Source organism: Phaethon aethereus, assembly GCF_964289735.1.
Source record: "Phaethon aethereus genome assembly, chromosome: Z".
Classification (NCBI taxonomy): Eukaryota; Metazoa; Chordata; class Aves; order Phaethontiformes; family Phaethontidae; genus Phaethon; species Phaethon aethereus.
Window position 1 is genome coordinate 88,340,141 of NC_138577.1, and position 24,798 is coordinate 88,364,938.

Below are 24,798 nucleotides of genomic sequence, written 5' to 3' on the forward strand. Positions count from 1 at the left end.
CATTGTTCCGATTTATTCGTAAAAATCTGCTTTACTATTTCAATGATGCAATTAAGTTGCAAAAACATGCTATGAAGCCATCAATATTAAGAACTAATCCATGTCATATAAGATCACTGTTCATCTATTATTTTTAAATTTGAACAATAGCCACAAACATGCCAATAATCCAGTAAAATAAAGAACAAACAGCAGCATTTGAAAAATACTATGTTCTTACCAGTCCATGCTCAATTTTCTTGCCTTCAGCAACTGGCTTTCAATCCAGTTTGGTCGTTGCTGTTCAATGCTTTGTATAACCTTCTGGGTCACTTGCTTAGGACCACTTTTCTGTTTTCCCATAATACTTTCTAAGCACACACGAACTAAACTGAGTTTTTCTTTGCTCCATCTGTCAAGTGTTGCACCTGTTAAAAGTTCTGCAGTATTTCCATCCTCAAATATCCGACATATAATTACAATCAAGTTCCAGACAAGCAGACCAGCTTTCTTCAATTCAGCAAAGTTTCTTGACATTTTTCTCTCAGCCAGAAAAAAGAAGTACTTAATTGGGGGAGGCAAACATGCAATCACTGTAGGTAACTTGCTGATTACAATAGATACTGCCTGAGCTGCAAGCCTTGTGAAGCCTTAAAAAAAGAAAGAAAAGAAGATATGATTAACATTAACATTCTAGTTCTATCACAGCATGCTTCTGAATGTTGCATGATAATTTCTAACTTTCTTTTGTACTGAAAATGGGTAAAAAGCTGAAGTACTCAACACTGTAGCTTGACTTCTATTGTGCTTCCTCCACATAAATCCCACCAATTCTAAACAATAACATGAATTAAAAACAGAGAACCTAGCAAATTTAGAATTCAGACTGTGACTCTCTCAACAATTAGCCCTGCTGTGCACAGTTATTACAGAATAAATGAAAAAGATAACACTCAGGTATTCTGAATGGCAAAAAAGTTGTCTTCAAAAATGTAGTGTAATATTTTTTCAGCTTCATGAGTGGAGCATTGCACTAAGTGACTCAGGGTACTACATACGTTCATAACCTTTGGCCTTCTATCAATCCCCTTCTATGGTCACACCTACAAAACTTCAGTTTATGAACTTTGATATAAGCATGCACACTATATATCACTGCATTTTAAACACAGAATCATGGAATCATAGAAACATTTAGGTTGTAAAGACCTTTAAGATCATGAAGTCCAACCGTTAACCCAGAACTGCCAAGTCCACCACTATGCCATGTTCCCTAAGCATCACATCTACAGCTCTTTTAAATATCTCCAGGCATGGTGACTCCACCACTTCCCTGGGCAGCCTGTTCCAATGCTTGGCAACCCTCTTGGTGAAGAAATTTTTCCCATATCCAATTTAAACCTCCCCCGGCACAACTTGAGGCCATTTCCTCTCATCCTGTCGCTGGTTACTTGGGAGAAGAGACCAACCCCCACCTCACCACAACCCCCTTTCAGGCAGTTGCAGAGAGCGATGAGGGCTCCCCTCAGCCTCCTCTTCTCCAGACTGAACATTCCCAGTTCCCTCAGCCGCTCATCAGACCCCTCCCCAGCTCCGTTGCCCTTCTCTGGACACGCACACGCTCCAACACCTCAACGTCCTTCTTGCAGTGAGGGGCTGTCCTGGTTTCAGCCAGGATAGAGCTGGTTTTCTTCACAGAAGCCAGTGTGAGACTGTGTTTTGGATTTGGGATGAGAAAATGTTGATAATGTGCTGATGTTTTGAGTTATTGCTAAGTAGTGAAGGACAGTCCAGCTTTTCATGCTGGCCTGCAGCGAGCAGGCTGGGGGTGCACGGGAAGCTGGGAGGGGACACAGCTGGGACAGCTGACCCAGGCTGGCCAAAGAGATATTCCCTACCATACAACATCACGCCCAGTAAATAAACTGGAGTTGGCCGGGGGGTGGAAATCGCTGCTCGAGGATGGGCTGTCGATCACTGGGTGGTGAACAATCGCTGTACTGGGCATCACTTGTTCTTGTACATTCCTTTGTTGGGTTTCCTTCTTTCTTTCTGTCCTATTAAACCGTGTTTATCTCAACCCACGAGGTTTTTTTCCTAATTCTCTCCCCTGTCCCACTGGGGGAGGGGGAGTGAGTGAGTGGCTGCGTGGGGCTTAGTTGCCGGCTGGGGCTAAACCACGACAGGGGCCCAACACTGAACATAGGATTCGAGGTGCGGCCTCACCAGTGCCGAGTCCAGGGGCACGATCCCTGCCCTGCTCCTGCTGGCCACGCTAGTGCTGATACAGGCCAGGACGCTGTTGGCCTTCTTGGCCACCTGGGCACACTGCTGGCTCATGTTCAGCTGGCTGTCAACCAGCACCCCCAGGTCCCTTTCCTCTGGGCAGCTCTCCAGCCGCTCCTCCCCAAGCCTGTAGCGTTGCCTGGGGTTGTTGTGACCCAAGTGCAAGACCTGGCACTTGGCCTTATTAAACATCACACAGTTGACCTCTGCCCATCGATCCAGCCTGTCCAGATCCCTCTGCAGAGCCCTCCTGCCCTCCAGCAGATCAATACTCCTGCCCAACTTGGTGTTTGCAGACAGACCGAGGGTGCACTCAATCCCCTTGTTGAGACCATTGATAAAGACACTAACCAGAACTGTCCCAATACTGAGCCCTGGGGAACACCACTTGTGACTGGAGGCCACCTGGATTTAACTCCGTACACCACCACTCTTCGGGCTCGGCCAGTTTTTTACCCAGCGATGAGTACACCCGTCTAACCCATGAGCAGCCAGTTTCTCCAGCAGAATGTTGTGGGAGGTGGTGTAAAAGGCTTTAGCAAAGTCCAGGTAGACAATATCCACAGCCTTTCCCTCATCCTCTAAGCAGGTCACCTGGTCATAGAAGGAGATCAGGTTGGTCAGGCAGGACCTTCCTTTCATAAACTCATACTGACTGGGCCTGATCACCTGGTTGTCCTGTATGTGTTGTGTGGTGCCACTCATGATCTGCTCCAGAACCTTCCCTGGCACAGAGGTCAGACTGACAGGCCTGCAGATCCCCAGATCTTCCTTTTAGGCCTTCTTGTAGAGGGGCATCACATTTGTACGTTTCCAGTCTTCTGGGACCTCCCCGGTTTGCCAGGATTGCTGATACATGATGGAAAGTGGCTTGGTGAGAGCTTCCACCAGCTCCCTCAGTAGCCATGATGGATCCCACCTGGGCCCATAGACTTGTGCACAACCACGTGGTGCAGCAGGTCACTAACCATTTCCCCGTGGATTATGGGGCCTTCGTTCTGCTCCCTGTCCCTGTCTTCCAGCTCAGGGGGCTGGGTACCCAGAGTCCTGGGTACGGGTCTTACTGTCAGAGGCTGAGGCAAAGGCGGCATTAAGGACCTCAGCCTTTTCCTCACCCTCTGTCACTATGTTCCCCCTGCACGCCATAAAAGATGGAGCTTCTCCTTAGCCCTCCTTCTGTTGCTACTGTATTTACAGAAACATTTTTATTGTCTGTTATGGCAGTAGCCAGATTAAGTTCTAGTTGGGCTTTGGCCCTTCTAATTTTCTCCCTGCACAACCTCACAACACCCTTGTGGTCCTCCCGAGTGGCCCATTCCTTCTTCCAAAGGTCTTTCCTGAGTTCCAGCCAAAGCTCTGTTCAGCCAGGCCGGTCGTCTTCCCCCCCGGCTCATCTCCTGGCACATGGGGACAGGCTGCTCCTGCAGCTTTAGGATTTGCTCCTTGAAGAACGTCCAGCCTTTCTGGGCCCCTCTGCCCCTCAGGACTGTCTGCCCAGGGACTCTGTCAACAAGTCTCATAAACAGGCCCAAGTCTGCCCTCCGGAAGTCCAAGGGAGCAGTTCAGCTGACCTCCCTCCTCCCTTACTTCTCCAAGAACTCTACCATGTGGTGATCTCTGTGCCCAAGACAGCCTCCTCACTCACCAGCTGTGGCAGGAGGCTACCTTCCACACGCTCCAGGAATCTGCTAGACCGTTTCCTCTCTGCTGTATTGTATTTCCAGCAGACATCTGGTAAGTTGAAGCCCCCCACAAGAACAAGGGCTAGCGATCGTGAGACTTCTCCTAGCTGCTTACAGAATATTTCATCTGCCTCTTCATCCTGGCTGGGTGGTCTGTAACAGGTTGCCACCATGCTGACTGCCTTGTTGGCCTTCCCCCTGACTCTCACCCATAAACACTCAACCCCATCGTCACCAGCACGAAGCTCCAGACGGTCAAACCCCTCCCTAACACACCGGGCTACCCAGCGCCTCTCCTTCCTTGCCTGTCCCTGCTGAAGAGCCACCCATTGCAGCACTCCAGTGGTGCGGGTCACCCCACCGCGTTTCCGTGATGGCAACTATGTCATAGTTTTCCTGCTGCACAATGGCTTCCAGATATTAAAAGTAGCTACAGAAGTAACTACAGAAAATATGCTGCTCAAAACCCAAGACATATCTAAAATAAAAAAATACACCAAAAGGTGATCCACAATATGGAGTTAAGTCAAGATTTAAAAAACCACCATAACAAAACAGAAACAACCAAGAAAACCCCTGACTCAATGCATCTATATTCTCATCTTGTTTAAAAAAAAAAAAAAGCCGTATCTGTTCTAGGTGTCACATAGCTAATCTAATTTGCCACTAAGTCTGAGCCTTACCTCTCAGCTTGCCTTCTCAGTTCAGCATTAGCAATAGTCTAAAATAGCCTTACAAGTTCTAGATTAAAGTGAGATTACAGTGAGAGTGCAGTGAGCACACTACTGCATAAGTGTGCCTCAACATGCTGAAGAGAAGACAGACAGAAAGAAAGAATGGATTGATGCTCTGTCTTGCCCATAATCTACATATGCCAAACTTTATGCCACAGTGATGCTACTGTATTGAAAATAATCAGGTAATATGTTGGTGGCAATAAATTTATGGTGAAATGTATCCAAAAGTTAGCCTTTTGAAATGATGGAGGTTTTAGGCACTCTAGGCTATGAAAGTATGTATCAGAAATCATCTTTATATCAAATTACCTTCAAAACATCTCCTGTTACACATGTTATTTCTCTACAGTAACTGTTTCAACAACTAAGCAGTAGAAAAGTTCATATTAGTTTCAGAGCTATTGAAACATAAATTGCTGCTATAAAGTTGGGATGAATAAGATATAATTTCAGACAACACTGTACTTAAATTTAAACAGTCCTGACTGAAAAGTTGGTAACTAAAAGGAGAACTGGTTACAGCCCTTAAGACAAGAGCATAGACATTGTGCTTTACTCTGATTCGAATTCCAACTTACTACTGCCAGATGCTAAAAACATTTTCAGAACTATTATTATCAGTACTACAATACTGACTATTTTAAAAAGCTTGTTTGTGTAGCACGGGTGTAAGCCTCAAGAAAAGAGGCACTGAATTTTAACGCTAAGTACTTTAAAAAAAACACAGGATGCTTGGAAATTGTTTTGTTCATTGTCAAACTGTAATGCTCATGAATTGTAATCCTTCAATTTTGATATGTACTCATTAAAGGCATAACAATTGTCTACGACAAATTTATAAAACAGTATAAATTTCACTCACATTTCCCAGATTCTTTTCTCTTCATTTCCCGAGGAATATAATTCCATTCCTTTGGAACCGTTTTCAGTAAACTTTCAGGAACTATTTGCTTGTGCTGGTATGTTCCATAGTTTTCTGTTGCCTCCCACGAATGCATCAATGAAATTATCTGCTTCACGACACCCTTGACTGAATTAATCAAAGTCAACTTCAAGCATCTGATAACCTCTGGCTCCAAATCACCACAACTGGAAACTTCAGAAGGAAGAATTATTAAATATTCACTAAGTGTAGTCATTTGTGTAGATCTGTTTCAGAAAGAAGTGTTTCAGAATTCTTATGGAAAGGAAAGCAAAAATATTATGATTCATAATAACTTAGGGCTTCTGCTCTGTTACAAATTAAGGAAAGAGTATAAAGCAAAACAATGTAGCATCTGACAAAAATCAAGCATCAAAACAATCAGCATACTGGCAAAAAATACAATATAATTTATTTCCTCATCCTCATTTCTCCATAAATATATTTGTAAAAACTTAATTTGAGCTGACTGATGTATACCTTTTTATATGGAGTATATTTAATTACTTGTTAGATGTCAATGAGGCAAATGGATATACCTATTTTTTTCTACTTCCTTGTCTTGATAGTATTAATGAGGTTGTGTTTATTAGACACCCGAACAGCAAAGGAAAAAAGATATTTTGAAACAAAAATGCATATAAATAATAGTCATCAACAGAGACATAGCATGTTATCAGTGATTGCATGTTGAAAATAGACTGTCCTAAATACAGTTATTGACATTACAACAAGTATCAATTTTCTCCACATTCTTAATACCGCAGAGACCTGCAGTTTCTCCATTGCCATGGAACAGCAGTTGTCAGGTGCTGCAGGACATATCAGAGATGTCTTCTGACATGTTAGGTCCTTTGTGCATTCTTTTGTTTGTCTGTACTTTTTACTGATCTTTTTATTCTTCTCTGCATGGCCTTTCTGGAAGCTTCCATGCAATATATCAGCGTTTTTCTTCCTCTTACAGCTTAGACATCGCTTTTGCGATCCATTTTTCCTCTGAGGAATACCTTAGCACTTCTACCACCATTGTCTTCTGCTTTGTGATATATGTAATTGTATGTCTCCTCCTACATTCTGACATTTTCTTTTCTTTTCTTTTGAGTTGTCCTGCATTTTAGCCATCATTTGCAAGATCACCCTTCTAAACCTCACCTCTCTCTTCTGGCTGAATGCTGCTTTTCCTTGGTGGCAGCACTAGTTGCTGTCATTCTGAGGGCAGTTCTCCCTCTCCATGGAAGATCAGGAGTGTCTGCCTGTTGACAGCAGAGTCTCTATGCCCATCAGACCACGTCCTCCTCAACAGGAGTCCTTCCTTTTCTTTTTCCACTCTCCTTTAATTGTTTCTTACTTTTAAATCGTGCCAAAGGTCTGGAGCTATTAACTGCACAGGGACAAAGAACCTGTATTGGTAGAGAGCTACAGAAACTACCTGCTGCCAGTCCATTGGTAAGACAGACACTTAAGGAAATCAGACTCCTGGTTGACCACACTGCTCCATGACCTCTGCTTTCTTCAAAATTTTCACCACTCCTACCATGACCTGATTGCTCAAAACACTTCAGTTATACTTAATTTTGAAGTAAACTACCATAATTTAATCTGATTTATTAAGGTAAAAATATTATGCTCTACATGTCTGAAAAGTGACAAGGTTTAACATGCGACTTTAAATACTTATTAATAAATCAAATACCTGTCATATTGAATAAGCAATTCCACAACTGCTCTTTTTCCATGTAGGTCTCAAAAGCAATGCCAAGAGATTTGGGTGACAAAGTGCAGTAAGATAATACTGTGAAGATCGTTTCAATCAGAGTAGGCTCTTTGTTATTTATCTGTTCTAAGAGAGAACTTTCTTCATCACGATTGAATACTTCACTTCCTTCAAAATGAACAAAAACAGAGTTACAATAATTTCCTAGTAATTCAGGTTCACAATAATAGATAATATTAATCAAAAAAGCTGCAAACTGTATTGAAGAGTATTTAAAACAATAATAATACTTACAGATACTGAAATTTGATCTTCCTCTGCATCATGACATTTGACTGCCTTCCTGAATTATATGTAGGCATTAAAAAAAAATCTCGTGCATGTTTACAAACTATGGCATATGCCTATTTAATTAAAAATGCAGTCACTATATAATTGGAATTTGATTATTTACTAAATATTAAGAAGTAAATTGTACTACTTCCGTACAACCACAGTCAAGAAAGTATTACTCCTTAAATCCTCCTACCAATATATCAGTCACATGGAATAATAGAACTCTATTTAGTTATACAAAATAAAATAAAATAAAATAAAATAAAATAAAATAAAATAAAATAAAATAAAATAAAATAAAATAAAATAAAATAAAATAAAATAAAATAAAATAAAATAGTAGCAATCGCATAGTCCCCAAAATGGCTTGGCTTTGTTTTTCAGTACAAGATCAAATTGAGAAGAAATCAGTTCTGCAAAACACAATCTCACCCCTGCTAAGACACAGATACTTATGTTTTTAAAGAAAGACAACTAGTGATTTTCATAGAGTTGAGTGGTAACAGCTTATATAACATGTATTTCTAAATGTTTTTCATAATCACTATAAAACATTCTCCCAGCTGAAAGTGAATGACAGCTTTGACTCATGCTAACGTTTAAGACCTCAGCTTCCCACATATTTCTCCAATATGTGATGTTAACAATCATAACAAATGACCAGAGCCAGAACCAATTAAACACATTTAATTTAAATTACTAGTTTGCAAACCTGAAAGTTTCTGTAAAATTGATATAGATAAAATTATACTTGAAAATGTCATTGTTTTATGCCAGTTTGTCCGCCCTTAACTTTAGCAACCTGTGCAGGAGAAAGATGGGAGAGACTAAATTTCTAGGCTGTGTTTTTCTAGTGGTTCAAACAGCCTTCTAAATCTACTGCAGTGGAAAATTGCTGCTTTCCACACAGCTCTGAATGACTTGAGAATGTCATAAAATTCAAAAATCTCATTTCACTCTCCTCTGAATTCATACAATCTAATTCATACCTTACTGTAAACCATTTCTCAGAAGGGGAAGAGGGTCTTTGCTCGCAAGCTAGCGGGGCTTGTTGACTTGTAGCTAGTCTTTAAACTAGACTTGAAGGGGGATAATATCAGGCTCAATCAAGACAAACACCAAGGTTAGAGGGACGGAGCGCTAGTGAGGTCCCTCAGCCTGTTGCACCAGAGAAAGACCTCAGAGGAACTAAGGCAGGTTCCTCTAAGAAAGTGGCATGGCCAACAGCCCAGCTGAAGTGCCTCTACACCCATGCACGCAGCACAGGCAACCAACAGGAGGAGCTGGAAGCCACCATGCTGCTGGAAAGCTACGAGCTGGTCACCATTACTGAAACTTGGTGGGACAAATCCCACGACTGGAGTGCATCCCTCCCATGGCTGCAGGCTGTTCAGAAAGGACAGGCGAGGAAGGAAGGACAGAGGCGTTGCCCTCCACATGAAGAAATGGATAGAGTGTGAAGAGCTGTCTCTGAGGAATAGCCACGAGCAGGTCGAAAGCTTATGGGTAAGAACCAGGGACTGAGGCAACAAAGGGAACCTTGTGGCTGGTGTCTACTACAGGTGCCGATCAAGGGGAGTCTGCTGATGAAGGCTTCTCACTCCAGCTACAGGAGGCATCGCGCTCGCAGGCTCTCGTCCTGCTGGGGGACTTCAACCACCCCGACGTCTGCTGGGAAAGTAGCACAGTGAGTGGTAGGCAATCCAGGAGACTGCTGGGGTGCATGGAGGATAAAGTCTTTCATCAGGCAATAGACAGCCCTGACAGAGGGGATGTGATACTGGACCTGTTGGACACCAACGCAACTGAGCTAATTGATGACGCCAAGATTGGAGGCAGCCGGGGCTGCAGTGAACATGCACCGGTGGAGTTCACAGTCCTGAGGGAATGGGGCAGGAGAAGAGTAAAGTCAGGACCCTGAATTTTAGGAAAGCAAACCTCCAGCTCTTCAAGGAGTGAGTCAATAGGACGCCCTGGGAAACTGCCCTCAGGCACAAGGAAGCAGAACAGAGCTGGCAGATCTTTAAGGACTCTTTCCATAGAGCAAAAAGCTCTCAATCCCCAGGTATAAGGAATCAGGAAAGGAAGGCAAGAGGCCAGCACGGCTGAGTGGAGACCTGCTGGGCAAACTAAAGGGCAAGAAAGGAATGCACAGGCAGTGGAAGCAGGGACAGGGATCCTGGGAGGAGTACAGGGATGCTGCCCGGTTGTGTAGGGATGGGGTCAGGAGGGCCAAGGTGCTCCTGGAGCTGAACTTGGCAAGGGATGAAAAGAATAATCAGAAGGGCTTCTACAGGTATGTTGGCCAGAAAAGGAAGGTCAAAGAAAGTGTACACCCTGTGATGAGCAAGACTGGCAATCTGGTAACAACAGATGAGAAGGCGGCTGAGGTCCTCAGTGACTTCTTTGCCTCAGTCTTCACTGGCAGTGTCTCTTCCCACACCTCTCGAGGGGACGGCCTGCAAGATGGGGACTGCAGGAGTCCCTCCGACTGTAAGAGAAGATCAGGTTTGAGACCACCTGAGGAACTTGAACTTGCACAAGTCTACAGGACCTGACAAGATGCATCCCAGAGTGCTGAGCAAACTGGCTGATGTAGTTGCCAAGCTACTCTCCATGACATTGGAAAAGACTTGGCAGTCAGGTTAAGTCCCTGAAGACTGGAAAAAGGGAAACATTGCACCCATTTTTAAAAAGGAGCAAGGAGGACCCTGGGAACTACCGACCCGTCAGCCTCACCTCTGTGCCGGGAAAGATCCTGGAGCAGATCCTCCTAGAAGCTCTGCTAAGGCACATGGAGGACAGGAAGGTGATTCAAGACAGCCAGCACGGCTTCACCAAGGGCAAGTCCTGCCTGACCAACCTAGTGGCCTTCTGTGATGGAGTGACCACATCAGCGGACAACGGAAGAGCTACCAATGTTGTCTATCTAGACTTCGGTAAGGCCTTTGACATGGTCCCCCACAACATCCTTCTCTCTAAATTGGAGGGACATGGATTTGATGGGTGGACTGGTGGGTGGATGAGGAATTGGTTGGATGGTTGCAACGGTTCAATATCCAGATTGAGATCGGTGATGAGCGGTGTCCCTCAGCTGGAGTACTGAGACCAGTACTCTTTAATATCTTCATCAATGACATAGACAGTGGGATGGAGTGCACCCTCAGCAAGTTTGCAGATGACCCCAAGCTGAGTGGTGCGGTTGACACACCTGAGGGATGGGATGCCATCCAGAGAGACCTGGACAAGCAGGAGGAATGGGCCTGTGTGAACCTCATGAGGTCCACCAAGGCCAAGTGCAGGGTCCTGCCCCTGGGTCGGGGCAACGCCCGGTATCAGCACAGGCTGGGGATGAGGAATGGAGAGCAGCCCCATGGAGAAGGACTTGGGGGTCCCGGTGGGTGAAAAGCTGGACAGGAGCCGGCAACGTGCGCTCACAGCCCAGAAGCCACCCGTGTCCTGGGCTGCCCCCAAAGCCGCGTGGCCAGCGGGGCGAGGGAGGGGGTTCTGCCCCTCTGCCCCGCTCCGGGGAGACCTCCCTGCAGGGCCGCGTCCAGCTCCGGAGCCCTCGGCACAGGAGAGACACGGAGCTGCTGGAGCGGGGCCAGAGGAGGCCCCAGCAACGCTCCGAGGGCTGGAACAGCTCTGCCGGGAGGACAGGCCGGGAGAGCTGGGGGGGCTCAGCCTGGAGCAGAGAAGGCTCCGGGGAGACCTTCCTGCAGCTGCCAGGGCTGAGAGGGGCCTGTAGGAAAGGTGGGGATGGGCTTGTTAGCGGGGCCGGGAGCGACAGCACAAGGGCCGCTGGGTTTAAACTAGAAGGGGGCGGGTTTAGACGAGATCTAAGGAAGACATTTTTCACGAGGAGGGTGGGGAAGCCCTGGCCCAGGTTGGCCAGAGAGGTGGTGGATGCCCCGTCCCTGGGAACCCCCCAGGTCAGGCTGGACGGGGCTCTGAGCACCCTGCTCTGGTTGGGGATGTCCCTGCTCATGGCCGGGGGTTGGGCTGGGTGGCCTGGAAAGGTCCCTTCAGCCCAAAGATTCTATAACGATTCTATGATTCAGCCTGGGTAGTGTGCAACCATAATAGAAACAGCCATGGGATGTAGAAAGCTGAAGAACAAGATCAGTGATTTCACAACCAACAAGCTCTGTTTTTTTTTTTTTCCAAGGCAGGACACAGATCAGCAATAAGCATTTTTTTTGGTCAGCTTTTTTTCTATGAGTTAGCTGAGCTGGCATATTTTGCGGAGACATCTTCCAATGTCAGATGCTTCTGAGTGAAGAATTAAATGGATTCCACTAATTCACTCAAACCAGCGTTCTGTTGTCTGATAAGGATATGACAAAGAAACAACTAAGAAAGCAGAAAAAGCAGTTCAAAAAGGAAAACCCAGAGGTATTTAAATTGTGAGATGAAAACTTGAATTGAATTTTGGTTATATTACTATTTTTTAAAAATAATTTAACCAAATTCTAGGGAGGCGGATTTGCTGAGATTTTAAATACTACGTAAACTGTCTTCATAGAACTTGATAGGAAACTGCTTTGTTTAAAGGGGCTTAAGACTTGAAATTAAGCTTAAGTTTCCTTTATGATTGCACCACATGGAAAGTTTGAGTCACAATTTACTAATAACTTTTCTAATCAACTTGGTGCTATGAATAAAATTAGATAAATGGAAAGAAGTATAAAAGAATTCTGTAGGGGATTATACATATATCTTTTTATAACTAGTGTATAAAAAAGCCTTGTGCTTTTAAGTAAAGATCTTCAGGAACCCACTGGGAAATCATTCTCAGGCTAAACATAACAAGATATGCAAGTTTTCATCAGCTTTTTCTTGTTTCACCCTGAAATAAATGTTGCCTTTATTGTAAGAATATCTGACTGTTCAAAACTTGGGTTGAAAAGAGTTTTCTGACTGATAAACTGTCATGGATCATAGAATAGTTTGGCTTGTGAGGGACCTCAAAGGATAATGCAGTTGGTTGAAAGCTTTAGCTAGTTGATCAGTATAGCTGGTTAAATATTATGAATTAGATGTCTACAGAAATATACACATTTTCTCTTGCCTTAGAATTTTTCTTTAGCATTTATTAGCTCACCTGTCATAACATTAAGTATTCATCTTAGTTTGCACTCCAATGCAGCCTTCTTGCTAATCATCACATAAGAACAGTATTTATATGATAGGCATCATACTTATTGCACACTGATGCTTCCCTCAATATATTTCTCTTTTTTCCACTCACTACATTTGTATATCAAAAGCTAATCTGTGAAGGGTATTTAAAGCTCCTATAGATAGCTCAAAGGAGTTGCTTTTTTTTCATTTTAGCATGACTTAGATCCATACATAAATATGGCTATATACTTATCTTAGGTACCCGTTAAAGAAAATCTGCTATTTGTTATTTCCATGTACCATATCCACAGAGGATGCCAAAATATATTAAACATATTAATATTATTAATAAATATCTTTATAAGAAAATTGTGTATCTAGTGAATAACAGCTATGCCGAAACCAGCCACAATGAATCATTCTTCCTATGACAAAATAATGCATTTAACCTCTTGGGATAGTACCATGTATTTTAAAAACATATCTTCACAGAGGCAGACTTACAAGCATAATTTACCATATTTCTTTCTTACTGATAGAAATACCTCCTAGTAACTTGCTGACATGGTCATACTCCTCCAATTCTTATCTGTTACTGGTTTAGCCACGAAACGAATCTTACTGAATTTAGAAAATCTTCCATTATTGACTTTAGCCTTCTCCTTCCCTAGTGAATTCTTACAACACAGACAAGCTATAAACAGTTATGCTGTCTTTTTTGACAAAAAGAGGTAGTCAAAATTGAAATTTATACAAGCTGTTTCTTTCAGGAAGAGAAACTGAGGATGGAGCAAGTTATTTCTGATACAGTTCTTTTATTTACAAAGAGCATAAAACTTCTGCTTTCTTTATAGCTTAAATCACAGCAGTTGATGAGGATATAAAGAATGCAAAAAAGAATCTATTATTTTATTTGTTTATAGAGCCAAATCTTTCAGCAGGCACTCTGCACTACTTGCTTCTTTGCACTATATTCTCAGTGCTTCTTCTGTCACTGGCTTTTTTTTTGTTCTTTTTCTGTATCTGTTCTGGTAGATCATTTTACTTGTCTCTCATAGAGTTGCTCCTCTCCAATGCAATCATTCTCCAGTCAGTCTTGACAGGCAGAATCTACCGTAACTTTGAATATGACTTCATTTTGGCAGAAAGTCTATTATTTTAGTTTTTAATTAAAAAAAATTAGATCATATTACTTCTATCCTGAATGAAATGCAGATCTTAACCCTACTCATTTCAATTCAGTAAAAACCAAATAATAATATCCCCTGCATTAGCTGCTACCTGTGAATCCAATGAATCCTAGATTTGTGAGAACTAAAAAGCTCAACACAAGACAAAAAGAGTTTAACAAACTTTATATCATCTATCCATAAATTATTAAGATACCAGCAAACTACTTCAGTGCCTTCTGTTTACACATCACCAATCCCACAGTATTTTACAGTCATTCCACTCCCTTTAGAATTTTTTGTCCCTAAGCATTTTGTTTTCAACTACCCGAGAGGAAGCTTCCATTAATGAATCTCTGGGTTAATGGCTTCTGTGAAATCTGTCTCACCTGCATCAATTAGAAAACATCATTACTATCAGAATACGTCCAGCACTGATTTTATGGGATAGTGTGCTGAAAATTTGACATTCTGATAGCCAAAATTTGATGAGGCAATATTGAATTTAGTCTTATGGTCACATTACCTCCTTTGTACTACTCCATGTATTGGGATCAATACTGAACAGGCTACCCTCTTAAAATGTATTCAGTCTAAAGCTCTACTGTAGAAAGAATTTCCTACCAGAAATTATGACATCTTTGAAAAGCTATCCATATGATCATTTACCACAGCCACAGAGACTACCACAGGTACGTCACAGAGACTGTCGCCACACTTTGTCAAGAAAAATCATGTGATTCTCAGCAGGGTTCTATTACAGTCTAAACGGAAATTCCTATTCAATATTTCAGAAACTCTGTAAAATCTGTTACTGTTTTCTTTAGCTTATCACTGGAAAGTCACCAAAAGGAATAGGCTATCTGATTAAGATTCCGTTTCTATTGATCTTTCGACAGCTAGAAATACACCACACCAGTAAACCTGTCTACCATTTTACCACACTGGTTATGCAGGTATGGTATCCAATAAGTTTACTGGTCAGAAGGATACCTTGAGGATATGCCACTTTTAAAATAATTTTCTAATCTTTTGATGCCAGGTTGCCACAATACAGTTTGCTATTGCGATAAAGCTAAGAAAACTTTCAGGTGTTTGGGAGTCTGTACTCACAAGGCTCATCCTAGATGATCCACAAATACCTGGAGGAGAGAGCTATCTCTGCACAGGCATATAAATTCCTCTGAGAGTTACTTGTGCTCTCCTAATGAGGACAATGTTGCACATTAACACCCAAGTTTTGTGAAAAAACTTGCAAGACTGTATTTCCCTAAAACTGCGTGTGGTTGAACCATGGGACTAGCACAGTTGCTAGTTCTTCCAGCTGCCTGGTAAACTGTGTCTCAGGATTATTAAATCTGAGGAGTTATTACAAGGAAGTACAAAAATAATTACATTCAAGTACTTGAAATAAAAGTTCGAAATTGTTACAAACTCCAATGCCAGGAGCTTTTAATGGAGACAGTAGTTTATTTAGCGAATGTACATTTTCATTTGTAGTAATTCCCTAGTCTCACTAAAAGTTCTGTCCGATTCCTAAGTGAGTACAATTCGTGAAGTTACCACCTTTCACTGTTCTTTTAGGGTAACTTACAAAAAATTCTGTGCTATTTACCTTTGAATGCCTAAAAAAGAATTAATTTAATGAAATCTAATTAAAATTTTATTAGTGTTTAAAATGTACCTTAAAATGTCACATTACACATTCTGGCAGTTAAAGAGCTGCTTCTAAAGGGGAAAAGAAATGGAGTAGAAAAAAAAGTTTCCATTCTACAAATACATTTTCACATCAGTTCTCTTGCCAGAAATCAGTTTATATAGGCACAGTCTTAGAAAACTCTTCATATCTACTACTGTTTAGGGAGTTGGCTGATGCTGCACCACACCGTTTTATTTTCTCAGTGGAAATCTTCCCTTCTGCACCCTGCTTATGTGTGCAAGGTAAATTATCTCCTTTTGAGGAAACTCAGATTCCTTTGGGTCCAATTTCAGATTTGCAGACTTAAACTTATCACAGAATATTTGCAAATGTTACTATCAGTTCTTATTTCAAAGTTTTAGTGGGGATCAGGATATCATCTAGGTTTAACTGTACAGGCTACACAATACCCTCTTCCATTAGTCTCTCAAATATGCACTGTCCAAGCCAAAAACATTAGGTGAAACTGCCAACGGCCTTGTCCGGCTGTGAAAGCTGTTTTCTTCCAGTTTATCTCCACATGCCAGTACTCACCTCAAAGTTATGTGTAGAAAATGAAATTAAATCTCTGTAACAACTGGAGTGTCATGTATTCATTGTAATGAATAAGATTTTTTTTAAAAGGAATATATTGCTTTTTCCATTGTACTTCATTAAATTGCTGCTACCATCTCTTCTTCTTAAACAAAAGTATGTATGAGGCTCGAGGACTGACTGAAGCCTTGGATGTGCCTTGCTGATGATTTCTCAGTGACCTGTTCCTCATTTGTGGGGTGTCTGTTGACTGATGAGTTTCCCTTTGGTATTAACCCTGTGTTGGGCCAGTGTAATTCAATAAAGCTGTTGTTTTTGCTTTATTATACAAAGATTAGCCCCTGCTTCCTGGAAATAAAGACTCTCAAACCAGAAGTCACAGACTGTTCTGCTGGCATGCTGCGCGTTTACAGCAAGTCTAGCTGAAATTCTCAGAGTTCACTTTCACCCTTCCCGTTTTCATATCAGCACCTGCTGGATTCACTAACTCATATTATGCAAGCACCACTTTCTTTTTTCATCTATTATTTGTTGCTTGTCAAAATAATCCATTTCTGTTTCATATCCACGGGTGATAAAGCAATTCTGGTAAAATTCAGCCAAGAAAATTGCACAATAGTTTGTTTTGTCAGACAATTAACACAGTACCAGCTACCTTAATTATTTCCCTCCACAAAGGCACAGCAAAGGCCCTAGAACCTTCACTCACTCAAGAACATGTCTTAGAAGAAATCTTCTTAATGTTTGACCTATAGGAAAAAACTCTGGAATTATACTACACAGTAATTAACTGTAATTTAGTACACTTAGGTTATTTAGACTTTCAGTTTAAGTTATAGAGGTCCTATATTCAAATCCAATTTTTCAACTATTTTTTCCAAGTTGCCTTTTACTCAGTGGCCATAGTCAGTGGAGACAAATAAGTGGTTCAGTTTTTGGTATCCTCATTTATTGCCTTCAGTATTTTTGATGTGATAACTTCATATTTAAGCAGCATTTTACTTTTAATGTCTATTTCCTATATCATATTGCACAAAAAACTGACGAAAGTCCAATTCTTATCACCTCCGTGTCCAGATAGCTTATAGTTACATACACGGAGTTTCAACAGCTTCAACAAATATGACAACCTTCTGATAATATTGAGCAACATTGAATCATGCATACATGCATTCCCCCAAAACACTCTTTCTATTGAGACAACTTTGCAAATCCCAACAGTACTCCCTACTATGACGGGGAATATACATTATTTCTGACCCTCACCATGGTACAACCATATGAGAACAATGGCAGTGCAATTAAATTAAATGTGTTTGTGTGATGCCTACTGTAAGTATCCCAAACTACTGCTACAATACAAAAAATGTTACCATTACCTAAAAACATCTCCATATCAGCACCTCTTTATACAGAAGTTTTGCCTTCTGGACTGGTTTTTCAAGGAAAAAGGAAAGATTGAGTGTAAAATAAAGTAAAATGTCAGAAGACTTTTCCTTATTTAAAAAATTCTTATTATCTAGTTAAATACCAGGGAGTTTCGTTATCACTAGGGCAAATCACTCAAAAACTATGGTACACTTAGCTTATTATCTGTTTTCATGCATAATATTACACATTGCAAAATTTTACTGTTGATGAGTACATAATTCTGTAAGCCTTTTATCCTACTGAACAGAAGAGTCTAAAACTGTCATTGCTAGAATTAAGGTATAGCTTATTAGTCCAACTTCCCTTGTACTAATACATAATAGCTCACATAAAAAAATTTTAGCATATGTAGCATCAGAAAGCTGCTGTATAGGAGATGGAATAAAAAATACAATAATTTTATCATTAGATAATTAACCCTATTGACATTAATTTAGAAGATATGGATCATCTCATGTTTCAGCTTTATCTAAACTGAAAGTTTATTCATACCAATATTGTAATTACATTAACAAAGTCTGCGTAAATAGCACATTTTCTAATTCAAAGTAGCGTATATTTCCCTGAAGCTGAAGAGGTTGGCCAGTCAATAGATTAATATCTTCTGTCACTTAATACCTGTGATAATTTAAGCAGCTAGTAAAATTCAATACTCAATACCACTAGGGTAAGAATACGATCCTGATCAAACATTTGTCAGTCTTTGTAAAGGATGACAGGTATTTGAATAGCCAAGTTGATGCAGTGCGTCTCTCAATAAGAAGCATGACAGAAGTGGAAGCAATGTTGTACTCCTGACAAATGTTAGGCCACTTTAAAATGACAGAACTAAATTATGTTATATCTAATATTGTGGACCTAATAGTTTTTTTTATAAGTAGGGAGAATTCTTTTGCTAAAGAAAGATAGAAACTGAGCCTCTCATCCACTACTACTGCAAAATTATGTCAAACTCGTGATTATACCATTAGGTTTTCAACAATGTGATCATTTGATCCGAAAGCTATTAAAGGGAAAGATGTGATAAAGTTTGTTGCTTTAAACACAATATTAGCAGAATGAAAAGAAAACCCTGTAGAGCCATTCTTTTATTTGTTCTACTTTCATAACAGCATTAATGAGAGTATTAACACGAGGAAGCATATAAATGTACTTCTAGAATGCCTACAGTGACAAACATATAATAACTTAAACAAAACCTCTAAGAAGCTTTTCACTGTTGAAACATAATTTTGAAAGTGATCTTTCAGACTACTAATCCACACTTTTAAAAATCTATGTAAAGCAGTTGTGGTACTGAAGTTCTGTTAACATCAAATTAATTTTGACTCCTTTGCATTTACAATAGCAGCCTATTTTATCAAGTTATAGTCTGCTTTGAAACTATGACTACACAGACTGACTGCAAAACATTCTCATTTAAAAAGTGATGAGTTTTTCTTTCTTCATACCCATTCAAGAAGTACCCTAGTGGTAACTGAATCGCTACTGATACCCCAAAAAATGGTTGACAGTCTTCAGTATTTAAGTAGTTAAAAATGAACTTGTGTTTTTCACCGATATCCTTATAAGGATTGACAGTATAAATACTTACTTGAACTTCTCAGTAAAATTTTCACTAAGAGACAATCATGATGCAGCAATGTTTCCAAAAGCAAGTTCACATTACAGTACGGCTGGGATAAGAGCAGTTTCAGCTGACCCTGGGCTGCCATTTCTCTGGCTGATGGAGTCCTTTCAAAATGTAAGATAAAGAAAAAATAATGTAGTTAATTTATCTATGAAATTAATATCCTTAAAATGCAGATATAATGCTAACTCCCTTAAATGTCAATTCCTCCCAGATTACTCTGAAAAAGCTTTCATGCTTGCTTACTTTAAGGCAGCTCGGGGAAGGAATTATATTTAATCTCAACTAGCTAAAAGCAAATTAACATTTGGTAGTCTGCCAAAGTTATAACTGATACAAAGCAACCTCACTTATCTCTTTCATGGAACCATGTTTGCCTTGTTCTACCAGGCAAAAAGGTTTTTTTTTTTTTTGTGCTTGAATAAATTCAAGGCTATTTATTTAGTTTACTATTACATTAATTGCTTAGTAAGAGCTCTGAAGTGTCCTGGCTGAAGTATACAAAACACGTAATTAAAAAACAAACAGAATACTAAAAAAGGCTGCAAGATTCCACATTAGGTTGACCCAATTCTTAAATGTCCTGAAAAATCTACCTGAAATATTAGACTGGTTGGATAACTGCTATGCCAGCAAGAAGAAGTGAGAAAGCATAGTACAAGTTCATTAGCTTTTAAGGAGACTGCAGTTTGTTTTCTGTTTGCAGCTTCCATGTTGTGCAAGAGTTTAGGTTTCTAAACAAAAATACTCGAAGGATTCCTCTGAACTCAGCCAATGACCCAACACCAACTGTTGAACTCACGTTAGCAATTAAATAAAATAAAAAAACCCAAACCTGTCCTGAAAGACGTTTATCACACACTGTATTTACTATTTTCATCTTCTTGAAGAAAAAAGTTTTCAAAATTGGGTTGTGGGTAATTTTTTTCCTTGAAAGCTTAATTTTTCATTATTTTGAAGGTTTTAAAATTAAATTTCAACTGAGGTTTAGCCATTGTATTTATTCATTTTGCATACAAGTTTATACAACAATAGTTGCTCACATTGAAACTTTATGCACTATATATGTAAGTTTTCATGCACATAATTTTTACATGATGTAAAAACTATGTGTCCATTGATGCGTTAGCTATACATGCATAAACATTATCTGCCAGTACACACACACCACCTTCTTCATCAGTGTCGTGGTTTAGCCCCAGCCGGCAACTAAGCACCACGCAGCCGCTCGCTCACTCTCCCTCCCACAGCGGGACGGGGGAGAGAATTAGGAAAAACCTCGTGGGTTGAGATAAACACGGTTTAATAGGACAGAAAGAAAGAAGGAAACAACAATGATAATACCAACAAAGGAATGTACAAGAACAAGTGAGGCCCAATACAGAAATTGCTCACCACCCCGTGATCGACAGCCCGTCCCCGAGCAGCGATTTCCGCCCCCCGGCCAACTCCAGTTTATGTACTGGGCATGACGTCGTATGGTAGGGAATATCTCTTTGGCCAGTCTGGGTCAGCTGTCCCGGCTGTGTCCCCTCCCAGCTCCCCGTGCACCCCCAGCCTGCTCGCTGCAGGCCAGCACAAGAAGCTGGACTGTCCTTGACGGCTCAGCAACAACCCAAAACATCAGCACATTATCAACAGTTCCTCATCCCAAATCCAAAACACAGTCTCACACTAGCTTCTGTGAGGAAAACCAGCTCTATCCTGGCTGAAACCAGGACAATCAGTTAAAGCCTTCTTCATCAGGAGCTACATTTTCCTGTAAGACTAGAGAGGGATTTATAAGCCTCTGCACATACACTTCAGGTGCCATTTATATGCAATCACAGAATAACTGAGGCTGGAAAAGACCTTTAAGATCATGAAGTCCAATCATCAACCCAACACCCCCATGCCCACTAAACCATGCCCCGAAGTGCCACGTCCACATGTTTTTTGATCACCTCCAGTGACAGTGACTCCACCACCTCCCTGGGCAGCCTGTGCCAATGCTTGACCACCCTCTCAGTGAAGAAATTTTTCCCAATACCGAATCTAAACCTCCCCTGGTACAACTTGAGGCCATTTCCTCTCGTCCTATCGCTGGTTCCTTGGGAGAAGAGACCAACACCCACCTCACCACAACCCCCTTTCAGGTAGTTGCAGAGAGCGATGAGGGCTCCCCTCAGCCTCCTCTTCTCCAGACTGAACACCCCCAGTTCCCTCAGCCGCTCCTCATCAGACTTGTGCTCCAGACCCCTCCCCAGCTCCGTTGCCCTTCTCTGGACACGCTCCAGCGCCTCAACGTCCTTCTTGGAGTGAGGGGCCCAACTCTGAACATTGGATTCGAGGTGCGGCCTCACCAGTGCCGAGTCCACGGGCACGATCCCTGCCCTGCTCCTGCTGGCCATGCTAGTGCTGATACAGGCCAGGATGCTGTTGGCCTTCTTGGCCACCTGGGCACTCTGCCGGCTCATGTTCAGCCGGCTGTCAGCCAGCACCCCCAGGTCCCTTTCTGCCGGGCAGCTCTCCAGCCGCTCTTCCCCAATTATTGCCCACAGTGCCAGACTACGGGGACAGAACTAAAATGGGCTCATGTGGCTGTTCTAATGGAAGGGAACTTCTCTCATGTAGGACAACCTTGAGGTAACCTAAGGAAGCCAACCTTACAGAACCCCATTTCCCAGCAGAACCTTTATATCATACTATTATGCCAAAACTACACAGTGAATACTGTAATAGTCATTTTAGTAAAGGAGGACTTTATACACCTCAGCCTTTGGGATTTTAACAGTAAAGCAAATACTTATGAGTTGATAAACAATGTAAGTGTCATGAAAACTTATGTACAGCTTTTCATCTGGTACATTATATATAATTGTTGATAATGGCTCAACAATTGTATCTTTCCACATAAGCACATACTGGATTCTGATAATATTTATCAAAAATATATAAACATATACATTTAAATCTTGATAGAACTTGCAGCCAGAATAACTTTTCCATATTTAAAATATATATTGCATTTAAACTTTCAATATTAGGGCTTTGCATTCTTAACAGTATTATCTTAATTTCTGTATGTTAAGATTAGTTTTATATATATAAACTGTAACGCATGTTAAGAACTAATTAATAGTTAGTAATTAACGTTTAAATTAAAACAATTACTGTATTCACACTAGAATTAGTGCTGTGGCTGAAAGCAAATTCAACACTTCGCTAATTCAGTTAAAATGTATGGGCAAGTTTAATTTTTTTTCTCCCTTCAGTGCCATGTTATCATATCTAATAAGGTCACTCATTGCCTTCAAACTATAAAAAAAGTGACAGGCTTGGTCAATTAGGTTTATGAAGGATAATATTATAAATTACTTTAGAAAGAAATGCCATTTTTAGAATATTTGAGTTGAAATAAAACTTGTCTGTCATTGACCAGATGGGAAGTTATCATGTTGTACTATACACCAGTTCTTGGCTCTTTAAGCCTCTTGCAAATTGAAATGTACAATGGTGTGACTCACTTGGAGGAAAAATAAAATATAGCAGACATTCCCTACAGCCATGAAGCTAGCACCAATAAATGCACTGAGAAGTTTTGTAACGTGCATATGGAGAGGCATATGTTCTCCCATCCTCGTAGCTCAGTACTAGTGAAAATAAGACTAGCCTCATAAAGAGTGACAAAAGGTGAAGTACATATAAATATCACACATATAAATGTTCAGTTTCGTACAGTAAAAGAAAAAAAAAGAACTCTGATTTGCAAATGGTATGATTATAAACCCCAAACGAAGCCACGAATGAATCACAATTACCACTAAAGGAACTGTAGTATAAATTATCAGTAATTATTTAGTTTGATAACCAACTATGTTATTTTGGTTAGTATCCAAGACAGAAAGAACGAAACAAAACCTCAAATGATAAGCTTAAGATTCTATAAGGCAAATAAATGTTAAATCTAGTTCATGTTAACAACATTGTCAAAGATGTTAAAGTCAAATAGATAAAGAAAACAGACTCCAGCCATTTTTAGGCATGAAAAGTAATGTAGTAAATCTGTCTAAATAGTGAAATTGCAAACAAAATAATTTCAGGAACAACCAAAACTTTCTCTTGAAATATAAAGCTTAGGAAAAGCAAATAATAGGTACATTTGTTGTCCTTGTCACCAAGGATGAGGACAAAGCAGAGGTTCTTAATGCCGCCTTTGCCTCAGTCTTTAATAGCCAGACCAGGGTATTCAGGGGTATTCAGCCGCAGGGTATTCAGACCCCTGAGCTGGAAGACAGGGATGGAGAGCACAATAAACTCATAATCCAGGATGAAGCAGTGAAGGACCTGCTACGCCACCTGGACACCCACAAGTCTATGGGGCCTGACGGGATCCACCCGAGAGTACTGAGAGAGCTGGCGGAGGAGCTTGCCAAGCCACTCTCCATCATTTATCAGCAGTCCTGGTTAACAGGGGAGGTCCCAGGCGACTGGAGGCTTGCCAATGTGACACCCATCTACAAGAAAGGCCAGAAGGAGGATCCCAGGAACTACAGGCCTCTCAGCCTGACCTCCATACTGGGGAAGATCATGGAGCGGTTCATTTTGAGGGTGCTCACGGAGCATGTGCAGGACAACCAAGGGATCAGGCCCAGCCAACAGGTTGGCTGAACAAGACCCAGCCAGTCTTATTCAATACCTTTATCGATGATTGGGATGAGGGGATCAAGTGCTCCCTCAGAGGGGAGCCCTCATTGCTCTCTACAACTACCTGAAAGGGGGTTGTGGTGAGGTGGGGGTTGGTCTCTTCTCCCAAGGAACCAGTGATAGGACGAGAGGAAATGGCCTCAAGTTGCACCAGGGGAGGTTTAGATTGGGTATTAGGAAAAATTTCTTCAGGAGAGTGGTCAAGCATTGGCACAGGCTGCCCAGGGAGGTGGTGGAGTTACCATCACTGGAAGTGTTCAAAAAACATGTGGATGTGGCACTTCAGGACATGGTTTATTGGGCATGGGGGTGTTGGGTTGATGGTTGGACTTGATGATCTTAAAAGTCTTTTCCAACCTTAATGATTCTGTGATTTACGCAAAGTTACAGTCTTTGGTTAAAAATTATGTGGCTACAGCTGGGAGGTGTACAATGGCCTGTGCTTCCAATTTTGTTGCAGACAGTGAATATATATTTTTATTGGATGTAAGAAGTAAAACCAAAAAACAATCCAGGAAGAATTAGGATGCTCTAAAAAGTAGTTTCCTGCAATACTTAAATATAATGTGTCTTGTTAATATTCTAAATGCAATATTTAATGAAAGAAAATCTCCTGTGACATGAATATACAGTGTAAACCTGATAACAAAATTACAACACCTCAGAATATGTCCCTTAAATTATTTCATTGCATACAGGGCCTTTCACTGTTTTTTTGAGCAGCTGAAAGGTGTGTTGTTAAAAGAAAACATTAAATATTTTACCAACATAGTTCATTCATTATTACCAGGACAGTACACATGGCTTTATATATATGGACCATCTTCACACAGGCACATTAATTGTATCTACTCAGAGATGTACTTTGT

The 24,798-nt window shown here is 41.0% G+C and overlaps 1 protein-coding gene across 1 annotated transcript in view; it reads right to left on the reverse strand.

The window, feature by feature from the left end:
• Positions 1-24,798, reverse strand: part of KIAA0825 — a gene marked incomplete at its 3' end in the record, with an annotated part of 225,582 nt that overhangs the window by 128,188 nt on the left and 72,596 nt on the right. Inside the window, exons 12-15 of the mRNA XM_082013187.1 lie at positions 19,208-19,347; positions 7,300-7,488; positions 5,547-5,780; positions 221-629 (exon numbers count right to left, since the gene is read on the reverse strand). Coding sequence (XP_081869313.1) covers positions 221-629; positions 5,547-5,780; positions 7,300-7,488; positions 19,208-19,347 — 972 coding nt within the window. The remainder of the gene's footprint in view (positions 1-220; positions 630-5,546; positions 5,781-7,299; positions 7,489-19,207; positions 19,348-24,798) is intronic.